The sequence below is a fragment of the Ixodes scapularis genome, unplaced genomic scaffold (genome assembly GCF_016920785.2).
Source record: "Ixodes scapularis isolate PalLabHiFi unplaced genomic scaffold, ASM1692078v2 PGA_scaffold2__306_contigs__length_199485367, whole genome shotgun sequence".
NCBI lineage: Eukaryota > Metazoa > Arthropoda > Arachnida > Ixodida > Ixodidae > Ixodes > Ixodes scapularis.
The window spans coordinates 14,629,134-14,649,769 of record NW_024609857.1 but is presented as its reverse complement, the minus strand read 5'-3'; the positions used below and the strand labels follow the sequence as shown (position 1 = coordinate 14,649,769).

The 20,636-nt window shown below is 48.4% G+C and overlaps 1 protein-coding gene and 1 non-coding gene across 4 annotated transcripts in view; one reads left to right on the top strand and one right to left on the bottom strand.

Annotated features, from left to right (window-relative positions):
- The window catches only part of LOC8050618 (potassium voltage-gated channel protein Shaw), a 199,036-nt gene that overhangs the window by 172,911 nt on the left and 5,489 nt on the right, over positions 1 to 20,636 (top strand). For 2 of the 3 annotated variants that reach the window (XM_042291710.1, XM_042291709.1), the window contains 2 exons: positions 7,644 to 7,781; positions 18,029 to 18,182. In XM_042291710.1, the coding sequence (XP_042147644.1) occupies positions 7,644 to 7,781; positions 18,029 to 18,182 (292 nt within the window). Of the gene's footprint in view, positions 1 to 7,643; positions 7,782 to 18,028; positions 18,258 to 20,636 lie in introns of all 3 variants that reach the window. The other variant, XR_003916706.4, reaches the window with a different exon arrangement.
- On the bottom strand, positions 16,045 to 16,117 carry Trnas-uga. Its single transcript has one exon. It is a non-coding gene; the product is annotated as a tRNA-Ser (tRNA).

The window sequence follows — 20,636 nt, the reverse complement described above, 5'->3', positions numbered from 1 at the left end:
ACACGTTCAGAACTTTGGCGCGGCGTCAATACTTGACCGGTATCCAAGCGTGCGAAGGCACAAAGATGCATCACTCGGCGTGCCAAGGAAGCTTTGATCACGCCGCGACACCGGCGACACTTGTTTTTGACGAGTTGTACCTTTTGATACGGCTTCACGCACATTGCACTCGCAAAACGCATACACACGGCGTCGGTCCTTGATCGGTATCCAAGCGCGCGAAGGCACAGAGACACGGCACTTTGGCGTGCCAAGGAAGCTTTGAATACGCCGCCAGACCCTTGCTTTCGACGAGTTGTGCCTTTTTCCTCCAACACTGCGCTTTCGTAAAATTTTCCACGTGTTCACAACGGCAAGTCTCAACAATACACAGAGTCTCAAAAACTTCCTCGGCGAATGACGACGAACGAGTAGAAAACGTGTCTACAGCACGCTGGAAAACCGCAGCAAAAGGCTAGCAAAACGGGAAATCGTATCCCAGCGGGGTTGGGTCCGGTGGCTTCACTTGCGGGAACGGCAAGCGCGATCCAGCAATTGTCATTGAGATCAGTGGTCGTCACTGATCGGTTTGCGACCGTGATCCAACAGCACCACCTACGCTCGTTGTCACACAAAGAAAAAAAGGTTGTTTTTTACATTCTTCATGAGCTGCGCGAAGTCGTTCTCACAAGATTAGGTTGTTGTTGAAAGAAGCGATGATTTTGGGATTTGAAACGTGTACATCTCAATAAAATAACATAAAGCTAATCTAAGATGCACCTAATACATCTTAATTCAACGCAGGAAGGAGTTTTTCAAAAACGGCCCTAAAAAAACGGGACTTTTTTTTTTTTTTTCGCTACAGTTTTTGAGGTGAATCCGGGTATAGACCTTCCGGATAATCGCCTTCTGGGCACCGCCATCTTTTCCTCCTGGACTGTGGAAGATGTCCTCTGAGCGTGTACAGATAGCTCTCTTCCTTGAAATACACCAAGCATGCGTCCACAATCCAGTAACTCGGATTTTTTTTTTTTTTTTTTTGACAGTTTTAGTGCTGAATTTTGTACATCACCTACCGAGGGCCAGCGCGGATCACGAGTTGGACACGATCCGTCGTGTCGGCGTTTGGTCGTAACTCGCGTTCGGTGAGTCAGAAAACACGAGTCCTATACCAAACGCTGACACGGCGGCACTTGTGTCCGATATGTGAGCCGCGCTCTTTCCCTAAGCAGGTGACGAAGAGAAATTCAGCACTACGGCTTCTCTACTCCGTTTCACTCCAAGTCCGAGCGAAGCAGACGCTAAAGGCTTTCGCAAAAATCGCCTTCTGCGCGCTGACAACCTTTTTCTGCTAGGCTGTGGAACGCCCTCCGAGCATGCGCTGTTGCTCTGCTGTGCGGTATATCAGACGCTGCGCATGCGTCCACAGCTGAGTGACTCAGCATTTTTCGCCCGGGTGATAAGCGATGCAAAGGTCTATACGATCCAATGAAGCCAATCAAGCGGCGCCAAAAATGAATCGTCACTGCACTCGCACTTGTCAATCCCAAAATGACCCAACAGCGTTCCTGCTCCACGAGGTGCTGACCTCTCGCGGCACACTATACTTCGTTTCACCTTATGTCCGAGCGCAAACGATGTTATGAGCCGAAAAGCCAATCAAACAGCGGAAAAAGCGCAACGTCATGGCGTGCTCTCTGCGTTTAATAGGACTAGCCGGCGGAGGAGCACGCACAGAGAGACGGCGAATACTGGCTAGTTTTATCGACTGCAGCGAAAGAGTCACAACGCCATGACGTTGTGCCTCTTTCGCTGTTTGATTGGTCGGCTCATAACATCGGCCGCACTCGAACCTAAGCTTAAACAAAGTATAGAAGACTGCCGAATGCCACACCTCCGTACACTTAGAGGCCCCATAGCGCTGAGGTGGCCTCTGAAGACGAATACCGGTTCGTGTTCCAAGTGGATCATTGACTGCTACAGCAGTTGCCGCATCCCGTGCAACGGGGGGATAAGCTGGGAAGTCAATGTCCCACACAGGCGGTGACGAGGTCATCTCTGGATGACCACGCTGCGACGCTTTGATGCTGCGTCTGGTGAACTCTCTCCGCATTGCTGCGATCCCCCGGAATTCTACTTCTGTCAAGCCAAACCGACACTTGCTTTTCTTAAGGCGTAGACCGCTGCCCTTCAATCTGAACAACACCTCGTTGAGACGAGCTGCGTGTTCCTCCGAAGTAGCACCAGCGATGATGACGTCATCCGAGTAGATACTGATTCCGGGGATTCCCATGAGAGTAGTATCCATGACCTTCTGGAAAATGGCGGGTTCCGCTGCTAGTCGAAAAGGCAGTCTCTTCACTCGGTAGAGACCACATTGTGTTGATTGTTAACACCTCCGCTGCAGCGTCAGTGACGCGCAATTGCTGGTACGCCTGGGCCAAGACCAGCGTCGAAAACACAGTACCACCCCGCACATTTGACAGAGCCTCAGGTGGAGAAGGCAGTGGGTGGGTAGGGCGCTTGCTTTTCCGCCGCGTTCACCATACTGCGACAAATGCCGCAAAGCCTTACGGAGCCATGCTTCCTGCGTACGATGACCACTAGAGTCGCCCACTCCAAGTGCTGAACAGCCTCAGGGACGCCCTGCCGCTCTTAATCCAAGAGTTCAGCCTCCACGACCGAGCGAAGCGCGAACGGCACCTGGCAAGCGCGAAAAAAGCTTGGTGCTGCCTTCTCCTTGAGCTCCTTATTAATTGGCGGCCTTCCATCCCCAACGATTTTGTGGTCGAAGGCCTCGCCATGGGCTGCCAGAATATTCTGCACATCGGTGTTTCCAAATAACTAATGAATTACGCTGACTGTAATTTTGAGTTCGGAAAACCAATTGGTGTCCCAGCAGGCTGCAGCTATTGCCTTCTGTAATCAGCAACGGAAGAACGAAGTCTTTGAACTTGTGCCTCAAAACAAGCACTTGCAGTGACCCTAGCACTCTCAACCCTTCTCTAGGCGAGGTGCGAAGACCGACTGCTTTTTTGATCAGCTTTGGAGGTTTTGATGGCCAGAGCCGACGGAATGTCGCTGCGCTGATGGTGGTGCAAGCCGCTCCCGACTTCAAATTTCAGAAGTCGGTGTCAATAATAATCCCTGGAGACAAAGGGGACAACACAAACACAGATCTCCAAACAGAGCTAGGTGACTGGTGCGCGACCGAAAAGGATTACTATTATCATTCTTGTCCAGCTCGCTTGCACCACTGCATTATTTACATTATAATCAGCAGCGTCGATTCGCGATGTCACCAAAATATGGGTGGCGTCTTTGTTGCAGCTGGCACAAAGTCCAGCTCCTGCATATTCAGTGCCGGTTCGTCCTCTGATTCAGAGTCTGGTGTATCATGGCTCAGGTTGTGCGTCCCGCGCGGCCCTTTTGTGCTTTGTGCCTTTTTCAAACTTTCCTTTTCAATGTGTCCCGGCTTGTTGTAAAACGGACAAAGCACGCTCATAAATTGGCAGCTAGCAGCACAATGTGCTCCGAGGCAGCGGAAGCAACGCTGAGCTGTTGACTCGTCTTTCGGTGCGGGTGTCTTCTTCTTTACGTTCCCTTTTGAAATCTTGTTTACTTCGGTCTTTGTTGTGCTGAGATCCTGCTGCTGGAATGCGGCGCTCTCTGTGCGGACCGTTATGTCGTACGCACTCTGGAACGTCAGCTCCGGCTCCGTGAAGAGGCGCTGCTGTAGACGCTCGTTGCGAACACCGCAGACAAAGCAATCCTGCAACATTAAACCAACGGCAGCATGGAGGAAATCGCCGGGGCCGTAGCTAAAATACCCAACACCGGAAAACCTGCGCGCGCCGCTGAGCTCTCCGAGACCGCATCTCTGGGCGTTGGCTCCGTCGCGGGGAATGGCGTCGTGCTCACTCGAAGATTGCAGCGGACCATATATAGCGTCGGCTGCACTCCACTCCCGATTTCTGGCTTCGCCTCAGGTGGCGTCATGTCGCCTTCAGAAGCTTTCTATACCTCCATGTGTAAAGCAGACTACGGGTGGTCCCTGGATCTAACCGCCATGTGCGGAAATTCATCCTATAGAGCCGCAGTCACACTACCGATACATCGTACGAAAGGCAGTCTACAGACACCGTCTGTGGCATGTTTCTTCCATGTCGGGGGGGGGGGGGGGGGGCGGCGCCCATGACAAAATGCTGTATGAGGGGGAGGGTGGAGAGGGGGGTCCCAGAAAAATTGAAGATTTCGGGGGGGGGGGGGGGGGGGGGGGTGCCGGGCTCCCATACCCCCCCCCCCCTCCTTCCTCTGGCTACGTGCCTGTACCAAGCATACATATGTACACGAAGCCATCGTGCTCCCAACACGCTTGAGGCGTGTCATCGTGTCTCCGGCGAACACCGAGATGTGAGCAACTGTGGCTTACAGCTCGATCCAAGTGAAAAGAAAAGAAAGACGTTTACAATTCGATGTAATGCCGAATTAGAGCGCAGCTCTTGAGGAGGGGAGGGTGCGGAGAGGAGGGTATGCCCCTCCTCCTCTCCTTCTCCTGCCCTCCCCTCCTCCCCCTCTCCTCCTCTTCCGCGCGTTGCATCATGGAATGTTTCCCTTAATGCAACGCGCGGGACCCTCGTGACCCTCGTGACGCCCTTATTGGAAACGTCCCATAACGCAACGCGCGGGTCACAAGTGAAACCCGCGCGTTGCATTATGGGACGTTTCCCATAATGCAACGCTCGCGGTTACGCCGAAGGCGACGCCGCTCGAGCCGGAAACGGGCGCCTAAGAGCTACGCTCTAAAACAACTCAAACACACAGACGAGTTGGTTTGTCGAGCGCAGGTTCAAGCCCAGTGAGCGCAGCCCAGGTCGAGCGGGGACGTTGCTGGCTGAACAATGAGGCAGCTGAGTTGGAAACGCATCGATTCCTCGCGCCCCGTTCCTGCCGACTCCCCTCACCGTCCACGCGTGCGCGATAGCGCCGCCTGCGCCAACTCGGGGAGTAGTCGAAAGGAGCGATCAATGCGAGACGTTTATCCAGCCGCACGCCGCCCAGATGCGCGCTGTTCTGGCCGAGTTTGCTCTCGCCTGCTGGAGGCACATACTCCGGATCGTCGGACGGCGACCCGAGTGCACCTCGTTCGGGAGGCGCACTCCTCTTCTTCGCGCTCCGCGGCACTCGGGAGGGAGTTCACGATCGGTGCCTGAACAGCCAGCGACGAGCGCAACTGTAAACAGCGACGGAACAAAGACGTCTTGTACGTGCTCAAGTCTCCTCGTTCTGTGCGGACTTTGAGTGAAATTCTGTTTCGAGTGACTATAGAACAATATCTTCTTTTCTTTTTCTTTTTTTTTTCTTTCACAAAATACAGTTTAGAATGACTCCTTGGCCTTTGTACCTCCAAATGGCGGTACTGATTGTTGGTCTTTTTTCACATACTATACTTTGCTTTAAGATAAGTGCGGGGGATCGGTGACAAAGGGGTCTAGCGCACACCAGCTCGGAGCTTGTGAAGCGAAAGGTCGCGCTGCAGAAACCATAGATCCCTGCCCTCTTCGATCTGAGTGAGCATCGTACCGGCGTGCGGTCTTGTACCACTACTGTGTTGTGCACGTAAAAGACCCCAGGCTAGCGATTGTACCATACTGGCTAAATTGCTTATCAGCTGGGAGACAAGTCGCTCGTTGAGGCAGACTAAATTCTTGGCTAAAAAAAACATAAACACACTCCAATATTTTTTTTCATTTACTATAAGTTCAAGCGTAAAAGGTACAAGAGCGAGCGCAAACCATGATTTATGCAACCCCCCTCCCCCCCCCTCCCCCACACGCACGCACACCTCCATAACACACCCCCAGGTACAGAAACCAATGGTACACTCTCCTCCCTGGAGCCCCTCGCAAAAATATGTCTAACATCCCCCTCCCCCCCTCCCCCTAGATTGGTAATCTTGAATAAACCTCTGAGCACAACAACGCTTGTGAAATGAAAGCGTCGTTCGAGACAAGCCTTGTAGCATTGGCTTCGCTCGCATAAAACAGAGCACTGCAGTCGCAGAAAAATATATGACAAAAACGAGCAACGTTCACCTCTCTCAACTTCCAACCGTTACAAGCGGTCGCGTGATCTGGTGTTAATTATATACCGGCACCGTGGTTCATTGCGGCCAGGCGATGCGGTTGGCTGTGCGCAGGGCACATGCTGCGAGTCAAAGGATCGGTTAAGTTCGGCTATCCTTGTCACCGCGGCGACTGAGCACGATCCACAAACCGACTCTCTGCCAATGCAGTGATTTATAACTGAGTTCAGATTGGGTGCTCCATAAGCAGAATTCAAGCATAGTCACAAAGCTTGCTGACGAAGTCAGTACCAGTAGTCGACCAGCAGGGAGTCTCTCCTTCCCAAAGTTGCTTCAGCAAGTTGCTGCGAGGGAGAGACCGGAAGAACTAGTTCGCGTGCAACCTTAAAAGTCTCAGTTTCGTTGCACGCGAATATACTTGTGCCATATTTATGTCAGTAGACTTCGCTTAGAAGCCTGGCCTTTAAACTCAATATCGCTTAACGCCTTAACGATGCTTACCTTCCTTCGAAAAGTTACTGCCTTAGTGAGTGGAGAGGTATAGCTCATCATTGGCATTCTACATTCAAAATGTCTAAATATGTTCACCGGCAATTCGACCTCTGAGTTTGACCGGACGCGAATAATTATGCGGTATCCGTTCCTATGCGATTGGGGGGCGATTGCTGATACTGTGGGAGGCACGCGATCTGGTGATAATGGCCTGGTGATGATGGTATGACACGAACAGAGCTGGTCGGATTCCTTGAAGTTACATGGCGACTTTTTCAATATGTAAGAGACAAAATTTTTAAAACAGATACACCATTTACGAATCTATCTCGCGGTCACCATGAAAGATAATTTTTGTGGGCTTCTTAAAACAAATTCTCACTGTCATCATTACTAGATGAGATAGCAATACATTTTAAATATCTGCTATCGCCTCTCTTGTTTCACGTTAAACTTGTGTTTACCTTTTCCTTTTTTTTTTTTTTTTTTGTCTAAACCACATTTGGGAGACAGACCCCTCGCTTTCTGATTCTTCTTATAAAAAGTAGTTTCATTCGTTCAAACGCACGCAAACACAAAAATTCTAAAATTTCTTTTACTTTATTGTGCCGGCACGCAAACTGCTGTCGAGACCGGTCATAACGAAGTCGGTTAAAACGAAATAGTGGCTACAGCGAAGCGCTCACGATTTCCCATTCCCTTTTGCACTTCGTTAACCGAAGTCGGTTATAACGAAATAGCGGATATAGCGAAGTGATTTCCGATACCCGTTGACTTCATTATGACCGGTCTCGACAGCATATCCTTCAAAATGCGCATACGGGGATCATCAGTTTAATAATGAAAAAGAGCAGCGGTTTAGGGGATGCATGGATGGATAAACGAACGCAGAAGGCTGAACCCTAGCGCCATCTATTCAGTGTTTTTAATAACAAAAGCCAGGATCGCCCACCTCCATGAGTCGACCTTAACCCTTCACCTGTTTTTGTTGTCTGTCCGCTGTCTTCTACGTATAGTATACACAAAGGACCATCCCGTGTGACGCCCATGTGCCCTCCGTTTCTCCCTTTCCCGCTGCCCGGTGCAGGCAACGGCGAAGAGTGCGTGCCCATGCTGATGCTGAACCATTCGGAAACCGAGGCACCGGCGGCCAGCCGGCTGCACCGTAGGACCAGCAGCAACGCCGCCAGGCTGCTAGAGATGGGCGCCTCCAGCATCTCCTCCGGTGGGCCATGCTGAACATTCCAATATACTGTGAGAAACTGACGGAGAGCAGGAGATGAGAACGCGTGGGGACGTCAAAATGCCGAGTTTTGATTGGAAGGACTAGTGGGTATAGACGCAAAGTGTCTCTACCCGCTAGCTCTTTGCAAGCGTCGTCTGCTGCTCGCACAGGGTCTGGCGTTCAAACGCCAGACCCTGCGCGAGCAGCAGACGATACTCCTGTTCGCTCCGATTGGAGGGAGGCAGTATGTAGAGACAAAGGCATCTAGCCTTCGCGTCTCCCCACTAATCCTTCCAATCAGAGCTCGACACTCAAACTTCCCCCGCCCCCCTCCGCACGCTCTCCTCTCCTCATCTCCCTCAGTTTCTCTGCATAATTGCCTGCTCTGCTCCGCTTTTTTGCTTATCAGGCTATGGAACACGGTTTTGAACATGCGCAGTAGTTCTCTTCTGCGTGACGACATCTGACGCCGTGGAAGCGTTAACAGACTGATGAATTTTTCACCCGGGTTATAAACGCTGGGAAGGTGAATATAGAATAGGTTATACAGAATCCAGACACGCTTGAACAAAACTAACTCACAAACGCTAATGGCCTGTTAGCTTTGATTAGGTTCTACCAACACAAACGTCTTCGAGCTTAATTTATCAGCCAAGCTAGAACGACCAGTGTCTACCTATGTTATAAATCATCATTCCTTTCAAGGAAACAAGCGTCGTATCATGAAACACGAACTGCAAGACAATTTATAGTATGTGTCTCTATTTATAGTGCCTTCATCATTTACAAGACAGCAATATTTTATGATTAACTGCACCCCTTTTTGCACTAGACATACTTCGGAAACTTATATTCCTCCCTCAGTAATTGCCGCACAACCGCACATCATCTAAGTTAGAGTTACTCAAATAAATGTAAAAGAATAGTGATGTAACAGTATTGATTTATGAGTTACAACGAATATATTGTTAGGAATCGCCGTGGGTGGACAGGCACACACGCGATGGCGTCCAAGATATAAAACTACGATGATATCTCTGCAGACTCCGTTGCACCAATCGGCCAATGCAATTCTAGCACAAAATATAACGGCTGTTTTTTTTTTTTTTTTAAGAAGTGCTTCGTCTTGTCAAGAATCGTGAATGCTATAGGGCCGGAATGGTTAAGCCGTAACCGCGGAATCGGTTTACATTGTTCGCCTTAGTCACTTCGGCATTCAAAACACTAGAATCAGGATCAGATAGACGGCAGGTGATGAAATAGCTATGGCTTTGCACACTTTACTAACTTACTCGTTGGCGTCAGTTAAAAAGAAAAAAATGTCAGGTTTTGACGAACCTTTTTATAGCAGATATTTTGGGCGTGTTTGAGCTCAGAGAAAACGTATATTGATTAATATAATATAACATAATATAATACAATATAATATAATATGGTCTTAATGTCCACTCACGAGAAGTGAGGGAGACTGGAGAAGGTTATACAGGCACCAGTGCCATTGTAGATCCAATTCCAACTCAGGTCGCTGCCGTAGCTAGAAGCGAATGTTAAAGACATAATGGTGCGCTATTTTCTTTTTTCATCTTAAAATTATGAATCTAAGTCATTCATTAGAACTATAAACTTTTCGTTTGAGTACCTGGCTAGCGACAGTAACTAAAAGAAGCTCTGGTGCTGTGCAGATAAGAGGGCAACGAGAATATCCGCATAAGCTTGACGGTCTACGAAACCCTGCCAGTGTACCATAACCTCCCATATTCGGTCGTGAACCTCGTGTTAATGGGTGTTTTAGTAGTGCGGTCGCCTGTTTACTACCCTAGTTACGACAGCCGTGACGTGTGCGAAGCAGATCGCGAGAGCCTGCTTAGAGGAAAGGCGAGTTCGGATACCGGAGCTGGTGTAAAAAAAAAAAAAAAAAAAAAAAAAAAAAAAAAAGATTTACAAAAAAAAAACGTTTTCAAAATTATTTGACGCTGCCATTGCTTTGTCTGATTACGACGCCCAAATATTTGTTTTTTTAATAGGGGGAGGCCATCGTTCTCTTGGAGAGACCAAACTGTGAACTCAAATAGAAATAAATAAACTAGAGCTGCTTAAATGGCTCAGTGTAGCGCGCGTAAGAAAATAGTAAAGACAGCGTTTCAGGCTCTCGCATACGCAATACCCAATGGTATACCGTACGCTAAATCTGCCTGCTCAGATCGAGTTTAGTTCTGCGTTCCGCAAAACGTTGCCGAGTGAACAGGTCGCATGACCTTGATTTAATTTGTCACAGGAGTAAAACTTCGCGTACTTATACAGTGCCACCGTGCTCCTCAAAATAAATATTGAAAGTGAACACGTTTCCAATCATCTTATTTCGAGTAAAACTAAAGTACAGCTGCCTGGTCAAACGTGCTTTTCTGCGGGGTACGGATGCTACGAGACGAGTGCGTAGCCAAATTCGATCACGCAGCCTCCGTCAATCGCCCCGTGGAAACTGCTTCTTTCATCAGTGCTATCGCGGGAAGAAATAGATGACCTACTGATGTCCAGTGTACGGCGACAACTTCAGCGATTTTTTGAAGAGTCGTTCGTCCGTCGGCGATGAACTATACGCGAAGAAGCTGAGCGTTCAGCAGATGGCCACGTTCACGCACATTGAGAGCGGTGGCCATCTCCGCTATGCACTCCTTCAACTGCACGGCGATCTGAGTCGACCGCGGTAGGTCCCGAAAAGAATTGCCGAGCTGAGCACCAAGCAGTTTCACGTAACACTAAGCTTCGCGAACACCACATCGCCCGTGCTGCGTCAGTCGATGTGACCGCCATCTTGAAATAGGTGCTCTTGCTCGGCCCGAGATCTCTCGAGAGCTTCCGGCAAAGCCCGCTAGACCGCCAACGCAAAATTCCTAGCGTTGCGTGCGCACGCAATACGCTAGCCCTTCTACTGCGTTCTGCGCTTGCGCACTCCCGACAAGCCCTTTCTTCGCACCGCGTTTGCGTCCGATCTACTAAAACTCTCGAGTTTTAGCGGACCACAAACAACAAACTTTGCGTTCGCAAAAACAAAAAAAAAAGGTCGGGAGTGCGCATGCGCAGAACGCAATAGAAGGGCTAGCGTATTGCGTACGTGGGGATTTTGCGTTCCAGGCTGGCGGGTTTTGCGGGAAACTCTCGAGAGATAACGGGTTCAGCGTGAGCATCACCTTCAAGATGGCGGTTACCTCGACTGGCACAACATCGGGACGTGGTGTTCGCGAAGTTCAGTGTTACGTGAAACTACGTGGCGCTCAGCTCTGAATTTGTTTCCGAGACATACCGCAATCGAGTCATATCGCTGTGCGGCTGAAGGAGTGCACAATGAAAGTGTTCAGCGTTCGCAATGTGCGTGAACGCTGCGACCTGCTCAGCGCTAAGCCTCATCGCGCAGTTCATCGCTAACAAACGGACGACTACGAAAAAAAAAAAAAACGCCGAAGTTGTTGTCGTGCATTGGACATCAGTAAGTCATGTATTTCTTCCCGCGATAGTATCGTTTTTCACGGGACGATTGACGGAGGCTCCGTGATTGAATTTAGCTACGTACTCGTACTTGTAGCCTCCGTACCCCACAGAAAAGAGCGCTTGACCAGGCAGCTTCGGCCTTGCTTAATTTGAAATAAAATGATCGGAAAGGTTTTCATTTTCAATATTTTTTTTTCTTGAGGAGCATGGTGGCGCTGTAAGCACGCGGGATTTAAAGCCCCCTCGTGTTTTAAAAGTAGCGCAAGGTGCGTCGACGCACGAGGCACGTGCAACGTGCAGCCTTTGGGAAGATGATGGCGGCACAGCGCAGCACTGAGCTAGATTTCAGACGCCATGTTCTTCTCAGAAGTGGCGCGCGGCACGTGTCTTGAGCATTTTCACAACAATGAATGGCGGCACTTTTCAGTTATTGAGGTGCTTTAGCGGGATTCTGCTGCTCTGGCAAATCGAATGAAGCAGATCATGCCAGATGTTCACTCGGCAACGTTTACGGAACGCACAACTAAACTCGGTCTGAGCAGGTAGTTTTTAGCGTGCGCTATACTATTGCGTACGTAAGAGCCAGCAACGCTATTAGTATCTAATTTCGTCACCGCTGTGCATGCGTCGAGCCTGAACCGCGTTCTTGATTGGCGCATGGTGACAACGCTATTTCTTTGCGTGCGCAAAAATTTTTAGGAACAAAATTTTAAATCTCGCTAATAAAACACAAAATATACGAGCGCCACGATAACACAACAAACCAGCTTGTCTCTCCGAAACGTCCACGCCGGCAACTACAGAACGCAGTCGCACGCATCGCTCGCGACTCAACGCCCAACGACACAAGCCCTCAAAAAGAAAAAAAAAGGAACAAGTCCAGGAATTTGGTTAGGAAGCGGGAAGAAAGAAACCCAGCAAGGCGCGATTCCGTGCTCCGACCCGGAAAGAACCCAATCAGCCAATCAGAACCGCTTCCTTCCCTTCACCGCGAAGCGGCGGAAAGACACGACGTGCTTTCTCCCCCAACTGTCCCTCGCGGTTCCCTCCTTGCTTCCCTTTCCGGCATTGTCCTCCATGGTGCGCGAATTCGATTGTTCTGCGGCTCCTAACAGAACAACGGACCCGAGCGAGCAAGTCCGCCCCACGACGACTGAGCACCGTTCGGCTCTAGCCCGTGTTTTTCCGCCGAGGCGAGAGGGGAGGGCAGTCCCCTCCAGCCCACACCCTTGCCCCTCAGTGGCCCCGACGCCAACCCGAGCTATGTGTCTGATTAATTGTGGCCAGGGATTTGTTCCGCAATGGCACGTCCTCTTGCAGAGAAGCCTAATGCATCAATTAAGCTAATCCGCGTTCCCGAACTACGTTCTACCCTTTGCCGGACGCAAATCCTTCATCATACTGGGCTGATCCCCGGGCTCTTCCCGGTTCCCCGTCGCGCTTTGCGGACCGCTGGTCAGCCAAGTGGCCCTAGGGAAACAACGCGGAGCTCGAAGCCCCTCTCCCTGTTGTAAACAATTCCGGAAAGGGGAATTAATGGCCGCGCGTCCCGTTCGCCCCGAAAACTCGACAAATGGCCGCGCGCGCGCGCCCACTCTTCCCTCGCAAGTTGCTAATTACGCCGAAATGGGTTCGGCTCGGATTAGCTGCCTTGATGACCTCGCCATTCAGGAAGTCCGATTTCCGATAAACGCGTTTGTCGTCTTGTTCTATCGTGGCGGGACCTTGGAGCGGAACAGCGAGTCTTTTGTCCTTCGGTGTGCGTAATACGAACGGCGGAGCAACCGGGGCAACAAGCCACTCTCGAAGCCGGTCTTTATACAGTGTCCAGTTCCCCGAGTCAGAGACGGGATTGAGTCCTGGGAAGTCTTGGGGAAATTTAGATAAGAAACAAGTAACTTCGATGTTTTGACGGATTAATACAATTCCTTAGTACACCCACACAAAAAAGCAATTCTCATGAGAAAGAAAAGAACATCGCGGAGGAATTAGTGACTGCAACAGGGCCTTCATATAAAGGGCCAGTTGCCAGTCGAAAACCACCGTGACACTGCTCGTACATGATACAAAAAACAACATGTTCGGTGCTTTAATTTAGGAAACGACAAATCTCCTAAAATAGCGTACGAGTGTTGTGTCCCGCTTACATCCTACCAAACCTATTGTACTTATTAGCAAAACTGACATACGTGGATTGGAGTCCTTCGAAAGAAGACAAACAAAAATTGATATAAAACATTTCTACTATAAAACATCATACTTCTCGCAATCGTTTACACCGTCTCGATACATTGTACTGTAGATATCCCGAAATCTCTTTAACAGTAAACGTAATTGACGTTAAGCGCGACGTATTCTGAAGTATCAACGATCAGGACACCATAAAACGTTTAATATACATTACCTATTCCTTTTTCACGTCTTCTATCTATTTGTTTATTTAATTCTCTCTCTCCCTCTTTATTTCTATGTTTAAAAAAACTAAACTAATTGATCATATGTTATCGCCTTAGATATCCAAAAAAGCTAAGCTTGTTCCAATCATGAAAAATCCGTACACTAGAAGAAAAAAAGCGTACCTTTAATTGGATTTCTTTTTCTCTTCTTTTCAGTTTTCGAAACGCTTTTAAGCTTAGAACGTAATTTGTTTAAATGAGCTTCGGTCTGTCGCCTTGTACCGGCACCGCGCTAGCTGTGCTGACAATTAGGAATGAAAAGATCTCTTCCCCGCACACACGGTCGCGATGCGGAGAAGCGTGTGCTCAGACCGAACCCAAGGCGTGCCTTCCGAGCTCCCGCGAATACGAGCCCGACTTCCTGACGTATTGACAGTGAAGCTTTCATTGTTGGCGGCTCGCTCCGCTGCAGCTCCGCTGCATATTCATGAGCACCGACGCGTGGCATTGAGTCGACGACCGGTGCTGTTTAATTTAGTTACTAGGTTTGGCTCGGCGCCTGTTCCGAGTCAAAAGAATGCCGTTATTTGCATATCAGCTGTGTCCTAAGCGAAACGAGAAATCCGCTTTTTTCGCTCCAGATGTACTACAGTTTGTTTACCTATCCCAATTGCAAGACGCGAACACAGAGTGGATTATACGAAGCTTAAGGTGTAGTTTTACGCCCCATGAAGATGTTCGAAGACAACGTTATCGGGCGGGCGAGCTGGTTGTTAATCGACATACTGAAACACGAGACGGAAGAAAAAAAGGACGAAACACAACGTCTTCATGAAGACTTGTTTTTGTTTGTTTTGTTTGTTTTTCGCTCAAAAAGCAACGTATAAAAGGTTTCGAAACCTATTTTGTGAAGTCGAATGATACTGAAATAACTGTCAAACAATTCGGTTATAAGTGTTTTTTTTTTTTCTTAGTTTGCGTCAGCTTAAAGTTTAAATTAAGTTTTCTGCATCTTCCGGGTTTTTTTGTTTTTTTCAGATCACTTCAGGAGGGCGCTGGTTGCGCCATCTGTTGTCGGCCCCGCTGTAAAATTAAATAAACATTGAAGACAACACTAAATAGTTCTAAAAAAAATCTTTATTATCAAGTTTTGTCCGCTACCCGTCATCCTCTTGGATGTCAGACCTGGGATACTGTCTTGAAATTTTTTCTCTTTCGCGTGATCGGATTGTAAGTGTACTCTTTCTGGAAACCTTTCTGCAAACTACCTACGCATTTTTTTTATGAATTTTAGTACAAGGTGTCACGGCATTTGAACCACTGTAAAATGAGCCGAGAACATCAGTCCCCCCCCCCCCCCCCCCCCCCCCCACTGCGCGCAACAATCTAAATTTTTCAGGAAAAGTGTATATTGGTGATCTTTCGTACCTTGCGAAGTTTCACAGCGTAACCAGCGTAACCCCATCCATGTATGACATGAGAATGAAATCCACAGGAATGCGAACCGCATGAACTCCATACTTTAAAATATCTACCGCAAATCACACAAAAATTGGAAGATGGATCCAAAAACTTCCCGAAAAAACAAAACAAAAAAACAATATTTTTTTTTGTATGAGGCATTTCTGGATATTGCAATTATGCTTTTGATAAAACCACATTTAAGTTGCATTAAATACTTCGCCATTAAAAATATATATAGCGTGGAACAATATTTTCGTGTTTCGATTTTCGCCCGATTTCCGTATGATTTCTTGCTCATGTATTCCTGCCTTTAGAGGTATAGACATACGCATGCTGGTGGAAGGCGGGCAAATCCTTGAAGCTTATCAGCGATTAACCTTTACCGGTAATAGGGGCAAACAGAGGAGATCTTAAGAATGTTGTGGGGCTCGCTTATTGCAATCGTGCCCCTGAGCTCTTGCAACCACTTTCTGGCTAGCATCGCCAGTTACGCCTAAAAATCCTTAGACTCCGTCCACTTTCAAGGGCTATCGAGCGTATCAACGTGGTGGAACCGTGTAGCAACGTAGTTAGTGCTGTCTATCGACGTAGCTGGTACACCATACCACCTTAGCTGGTAGAACAGGTAGAGGGAAACAAAACCTGCCCATTGCAATGTTAACAGGATTAATGTTCACTCCGTCGCGTCGTAGCGTCGTCTGCGGTCAGATTTAGTTTGAGTTGCGCTCCATTTCAGCGCGGGTTGCGGTCCATTTCAGGTTGAAGTCAGTTTCTTGTTGATAATGCAATTAATGCAAAGGTGCAAGCGAGCTGGACAAGAATTATGATAATATCCTTGGAAAAGGGGAACAATGGGGACAAAGGAAAACACAAATCTCCAAACACAGGTAGGTGACTGGTGTGCGACCGAAAAAATCCGCCTGCTCCTGGTATCAAACCAGGGACCTCTCCATTTCAAGTGGAGCGCTCTACCAACTGAGCTAACCAGGAGTAAAGCAAATGGGTTTTTTGGTCGCGCGCCAGTCACCTAGCTGTGTTTGGAGATTTCTGTTTGTCCTTTGTCCCCCTTGTTCCCCTTCTCCGGGGATTACTATCATCATCCTTGTCCAGCTCGCTTGCACCTTTGCATTAATTGCATTATCATTATAACCTTAAAATGCAGGCCGTCCGCCCATGTTGGTGTTGGAATGGTGGCAGCTGATAAAGCCCGTTTGCTCTACTGACGTCTAACCCCTTTTTAGCTCAGTTGGCAGAGCGCTCCACTTGAAATGGAGAGGTCCCTCGTTCTATACCAGGACCAGGAGGACTTTTTCGGTCGCGCACCAGTCACCTAGCTGTGTTTGGAGATTCGTGTTTTCCCTTTGTCCTTCTTGTTCTTCTCCTCCAGGGATTATTGGAGCGAAGCTCTTAGGCGCCCGTCTCCGGATTGAGCGGCGTCAACGTCGGCGTAACCACGCTTAGTTTAGCGGGAAAATCGACGTCACGTGACCTCAATAACAAATCAATTCCCCGCTAAATTTAGCGAAGAAATTCAGTTTCTCCGCTAGATTTATCGAATTCAGTTTCTCCGCTAGATTTAGCGGGAATATTGACGTCACGTGACCACAATACTAGAGGGAAATTGAATTGGTGTTGAGGTCACGCGACATCATTTTCCCGCTAAATCTAGCGAGGAAACTGAATTTATTTAAGGTAACGTGACACCAAGTCATGTGACGTCATTTTCCCCGCTAAATTAAGGGTTAAACTCAACTGGGGGAGGAGGGGAGAGGGAGGAATGGAGGAAGAGGAGGAGGAGGAGGAGGGGCATACCCTCCTTTCCGTACTTTCCTATTCCCCTGCTGAAGAGCTGCGCTCTAATTTCGCATTACAGAGTATTGTAAACGCATTTCATTTTTATCATCATTCTTGTCCAGCTCGCTTGCACCTTTAAAATAATTGCATTATCATCATAACCTTAAGGAGCCCATGAAACGAATTCTGGGCTGGGACAAATCAATTTAGATTGGGATTTCCCTACTAGCGCATCGTTCAGTGGGCCAAAAGGAAAAAGGTAGAAAGTCAAAAGCCTGACTTTGAGCACGAAAATTTGAAAACACAGCGACTATTTCGTACCTCCTTCCCTTCACAATCTCTCTGCCTTTTCACTGTGAAACATCTGCGGTCCCCATAGAGATTCACCGCGGGTCCAAACGCATGTCACACGACACCGGACCTCAATTATTCCCTTCACCCCTAAGCTGACATTGCGGTGGAAGCTACGCGCTTGCGGGGCTAATCAGCCGCCTCCCTCTTATCACCTGACCTCATTCTCTGAGCGTGGATATGCGCGAGAGAGCGTGATCACCTGGCAAAAAGTGTGGCTGGTCCAAGGAGCACGTTGCTTTTACAGCATTGTCAGCTTCGGAGTGAACGGGGTGGGGAAAGCAACTTTTGTATGAATTTTGAGCGACGGGCTAAGCTTTTAGGGGGAGAATGGCTGTGTCCGGGTACACAAACAAGAGTCCGAGCAAGACTCCCCCTTTCCGTCTTATTGAGCTGTTTGGTACAATGCGCGATTTATAAGTTGAGGAGGAAAGCTAAACAGGAAAATTTTGGAAAATCGTTTCATGACTCCTTTAAAATGCAGGCCGCGTACACCTAAGCCTTCGTTGGTGTTAGACTGGTGGCAGCTGATAAAACCCGTTTGCTCTATTGACGTCTAACACCTGGCTAGCCCAGGTGGTAGGGCGCTCCAATGGAAATGAAGAGGTCCCTCCTTCGATAATAGGACCAGGCGGATTTTTTTCGGTCGCACACCAGTCGCCTATCTATGTTTAGAGATTTCTGTTTGTCCTTTGTTCCCCTTATTCTCCTTCTCCAGGGATTATGATCATCCGTTTCTTCTCGCATTTTTCGCAGCGGCCAACGTGGCGTGCAGCACGGGCGCCGACGGCAGCTCCTCGGCGGTGAATCCGGCGTCGACGACGGCCAACCTGATCCAGTTCACCGATCTGATGCACCGCGGAAGCACGCCATCGGCCTCCGTCAAGATCATCGCCACCAAGATCGAAACGTGAGGACCGGCCCGCGCTAGCCACGCCCGACGCGCCATCGTCATCTCATCGCTTTCACTTCAGTGGGCCAACCGGTATGTCCGTAGGGCTACGTAGACACCTTCTAGAAGCTAAAGCCTGCGCGCCCGCCAAAAAAGCGGCAGTCGGCTGGGCGCTGGGCTTTGCTGCACCGAAGCTCCTGCTGGGCGGCCTAGCTGTGGCTTCGATCGGATGTACGAATGACACAGTCGTGCGCGACGACGACGACATGATTAATCGTATTACAGCTTATATAATTAGAATTCCATGTACAACTCTGACTTTTTAGGGTTTACAATTAAGTTACGACGACTGAAAGCACTTGTGGTAAATATTAGCGACAACGCCCTTTCAGCAATTATTTAACTGGATCCCCTTTATAAAACCAAAGCGCTGTTCTGCAATCACAAATATTTAAATTTTAAACATCTCTTTGACGTCCATGTTTACCACACAGCTAGAGAATATGTGAAATTGTATTTTATGCCCAGCGCCTTCCGGGTGGTTCCCTGATGGATAAAAGAAAAGCAATCTCCCTATTCTGCCTCCCCCCACAGGTTACACTGCCACTTTTGTATTTAACAAAAAGTGCAAAAAAAAGTGACGGTGCACTTCTTAATGGACGGGTCATTAGTTTTATTCAAAACAGGTAGTTTTAAAAGAATGAATCAAGCGAATGCGGCACAAAATGTGACTGACCGACCACGTGTCAGAAGGCGCTTTTGTAACAAATGAACGTGACAAGATCTATAGGTTGTCTAATGGGATAATTTACTTTTTGCCTTCGTCTCGGGTTTTAGTATGTCGATCTACAGAAATGTCGTAATTCCTTCAAAGTTTTTTTATTATTATTTTTTTTTTTTGGACACAAACTGCCGCTTTTTAGCTGGAGCAGTGTGGATGAGTGCATGCTTGAGTTGTATGGCCGCTTGCTCAAGTGTCCAACTCTTCGAACTCTGGCAGCGTAGTAGTGTCAGGTCCCCGACAACTTTTCGCTGATCACGTAAACGCAATAACTGAGCGATGTCCTGGGGTGACACAAGCTTGTTCACAACAAGTTCAGCGGGCGTAATCACACTGACGGCCAGTTGTGCTGCAAGGTGCAGTCCCTCTCGATTTAAAGCATCTGTCAGATGATGAACCCCTGCATCGTGAAGAAGTGTCTCCCCAAAGCCAAATGCTCTCTGCACTATTCACACTTGATTGTCTTCATAGCCACGAAGGCGAAGTGTACACCTACGTAGGTCAGGACACGAGTCTTGGAAGACGGAACTGCTAAATCATAGTTGGTGATGTCGAATGCAAAAGCTAGAACACAAAGCAAAACACTCTGCGCGGGTGACTCGCATGCTAAAACCAACAAAATATTTCAGAACACTTTGCAAGTGGCAGCTCTTTTTAAAAATACCTAATATGCCTCATTGAGACTATACAGCAAATATCAGAGTTGTTTATTATACTATAATCCTTCCAGGAACAATGCCAATTCTCAAGTGCAAGAGTACAAAAATAAAACAAAAAGCTGTCAAACCAGCATACCCTCGAAGAGCTCGTAACTTAACTTCTTTATAACAGGCTGAAGTTGAGCTAGTTGGTACATAATTTAGGTAAATGGTCAGCTAGAACGAGAGGGACAAACACAGACAGGGAGAAACAGAGACATACACACCGCTGACTATCAACTAAGACTTTATATTTCTTCTTCATCACTGTGACCCACAAATTCACTCCTAAAGTAATGCCAATGAATGACCCTAAATCCTTACAGTACACTAATAAATGAAAATACTGATTAAATAATATTAAATTAAAATTGAAACTAATTAATTACATTAAATTATTAATTATTAATTTTGGTCCAACCCACAGACCACCGCCGAAACATGTCCCTCCTAGTCCCTTTCACGGCGCCGTGCCACACTGCAAAAACTGCCTTTCTTTCTTGCTGACCGTGATGGAGGGCATGCTCACGCAGTCGTCGCCGGTTTGCTCAATGGCCAGGGCCTCGAGGATCTCGCGCGCGAAAGCATTCCTGTGTCTGTTAATAATGGAGACGCTACTAAACTGTGGCCTGCACCCGCACGTGCGGCAATGGGCAGCAAGGTGCCCTGCTCCCGTGCCTTGCACCGACGCCGCGTGCTCCCTGACTCTGTCGTTAACGCAGCGTCCCGTCTGCCCAATGTAGCTGCTCCCACATGACATAGGAATCTTGTATACCACACCGGTCTGGCACATGGTGTACTTATTCCTGTGTGCAGTATTGCAGGTTGGCTGGCGGTTCGTGGCCCGATTTACTTGGCGGCACATAAAGTTCCCTCTGTTCGGTGCCGAGCACACCACGCTGACGTTTTGTCGTGCAGCGATCTTTTTGAGCCGGTGGGTGACACCGTGGATGTAGGGGACTACTGCGAAGTTCGCTCGTGAAGTCTGTCTGT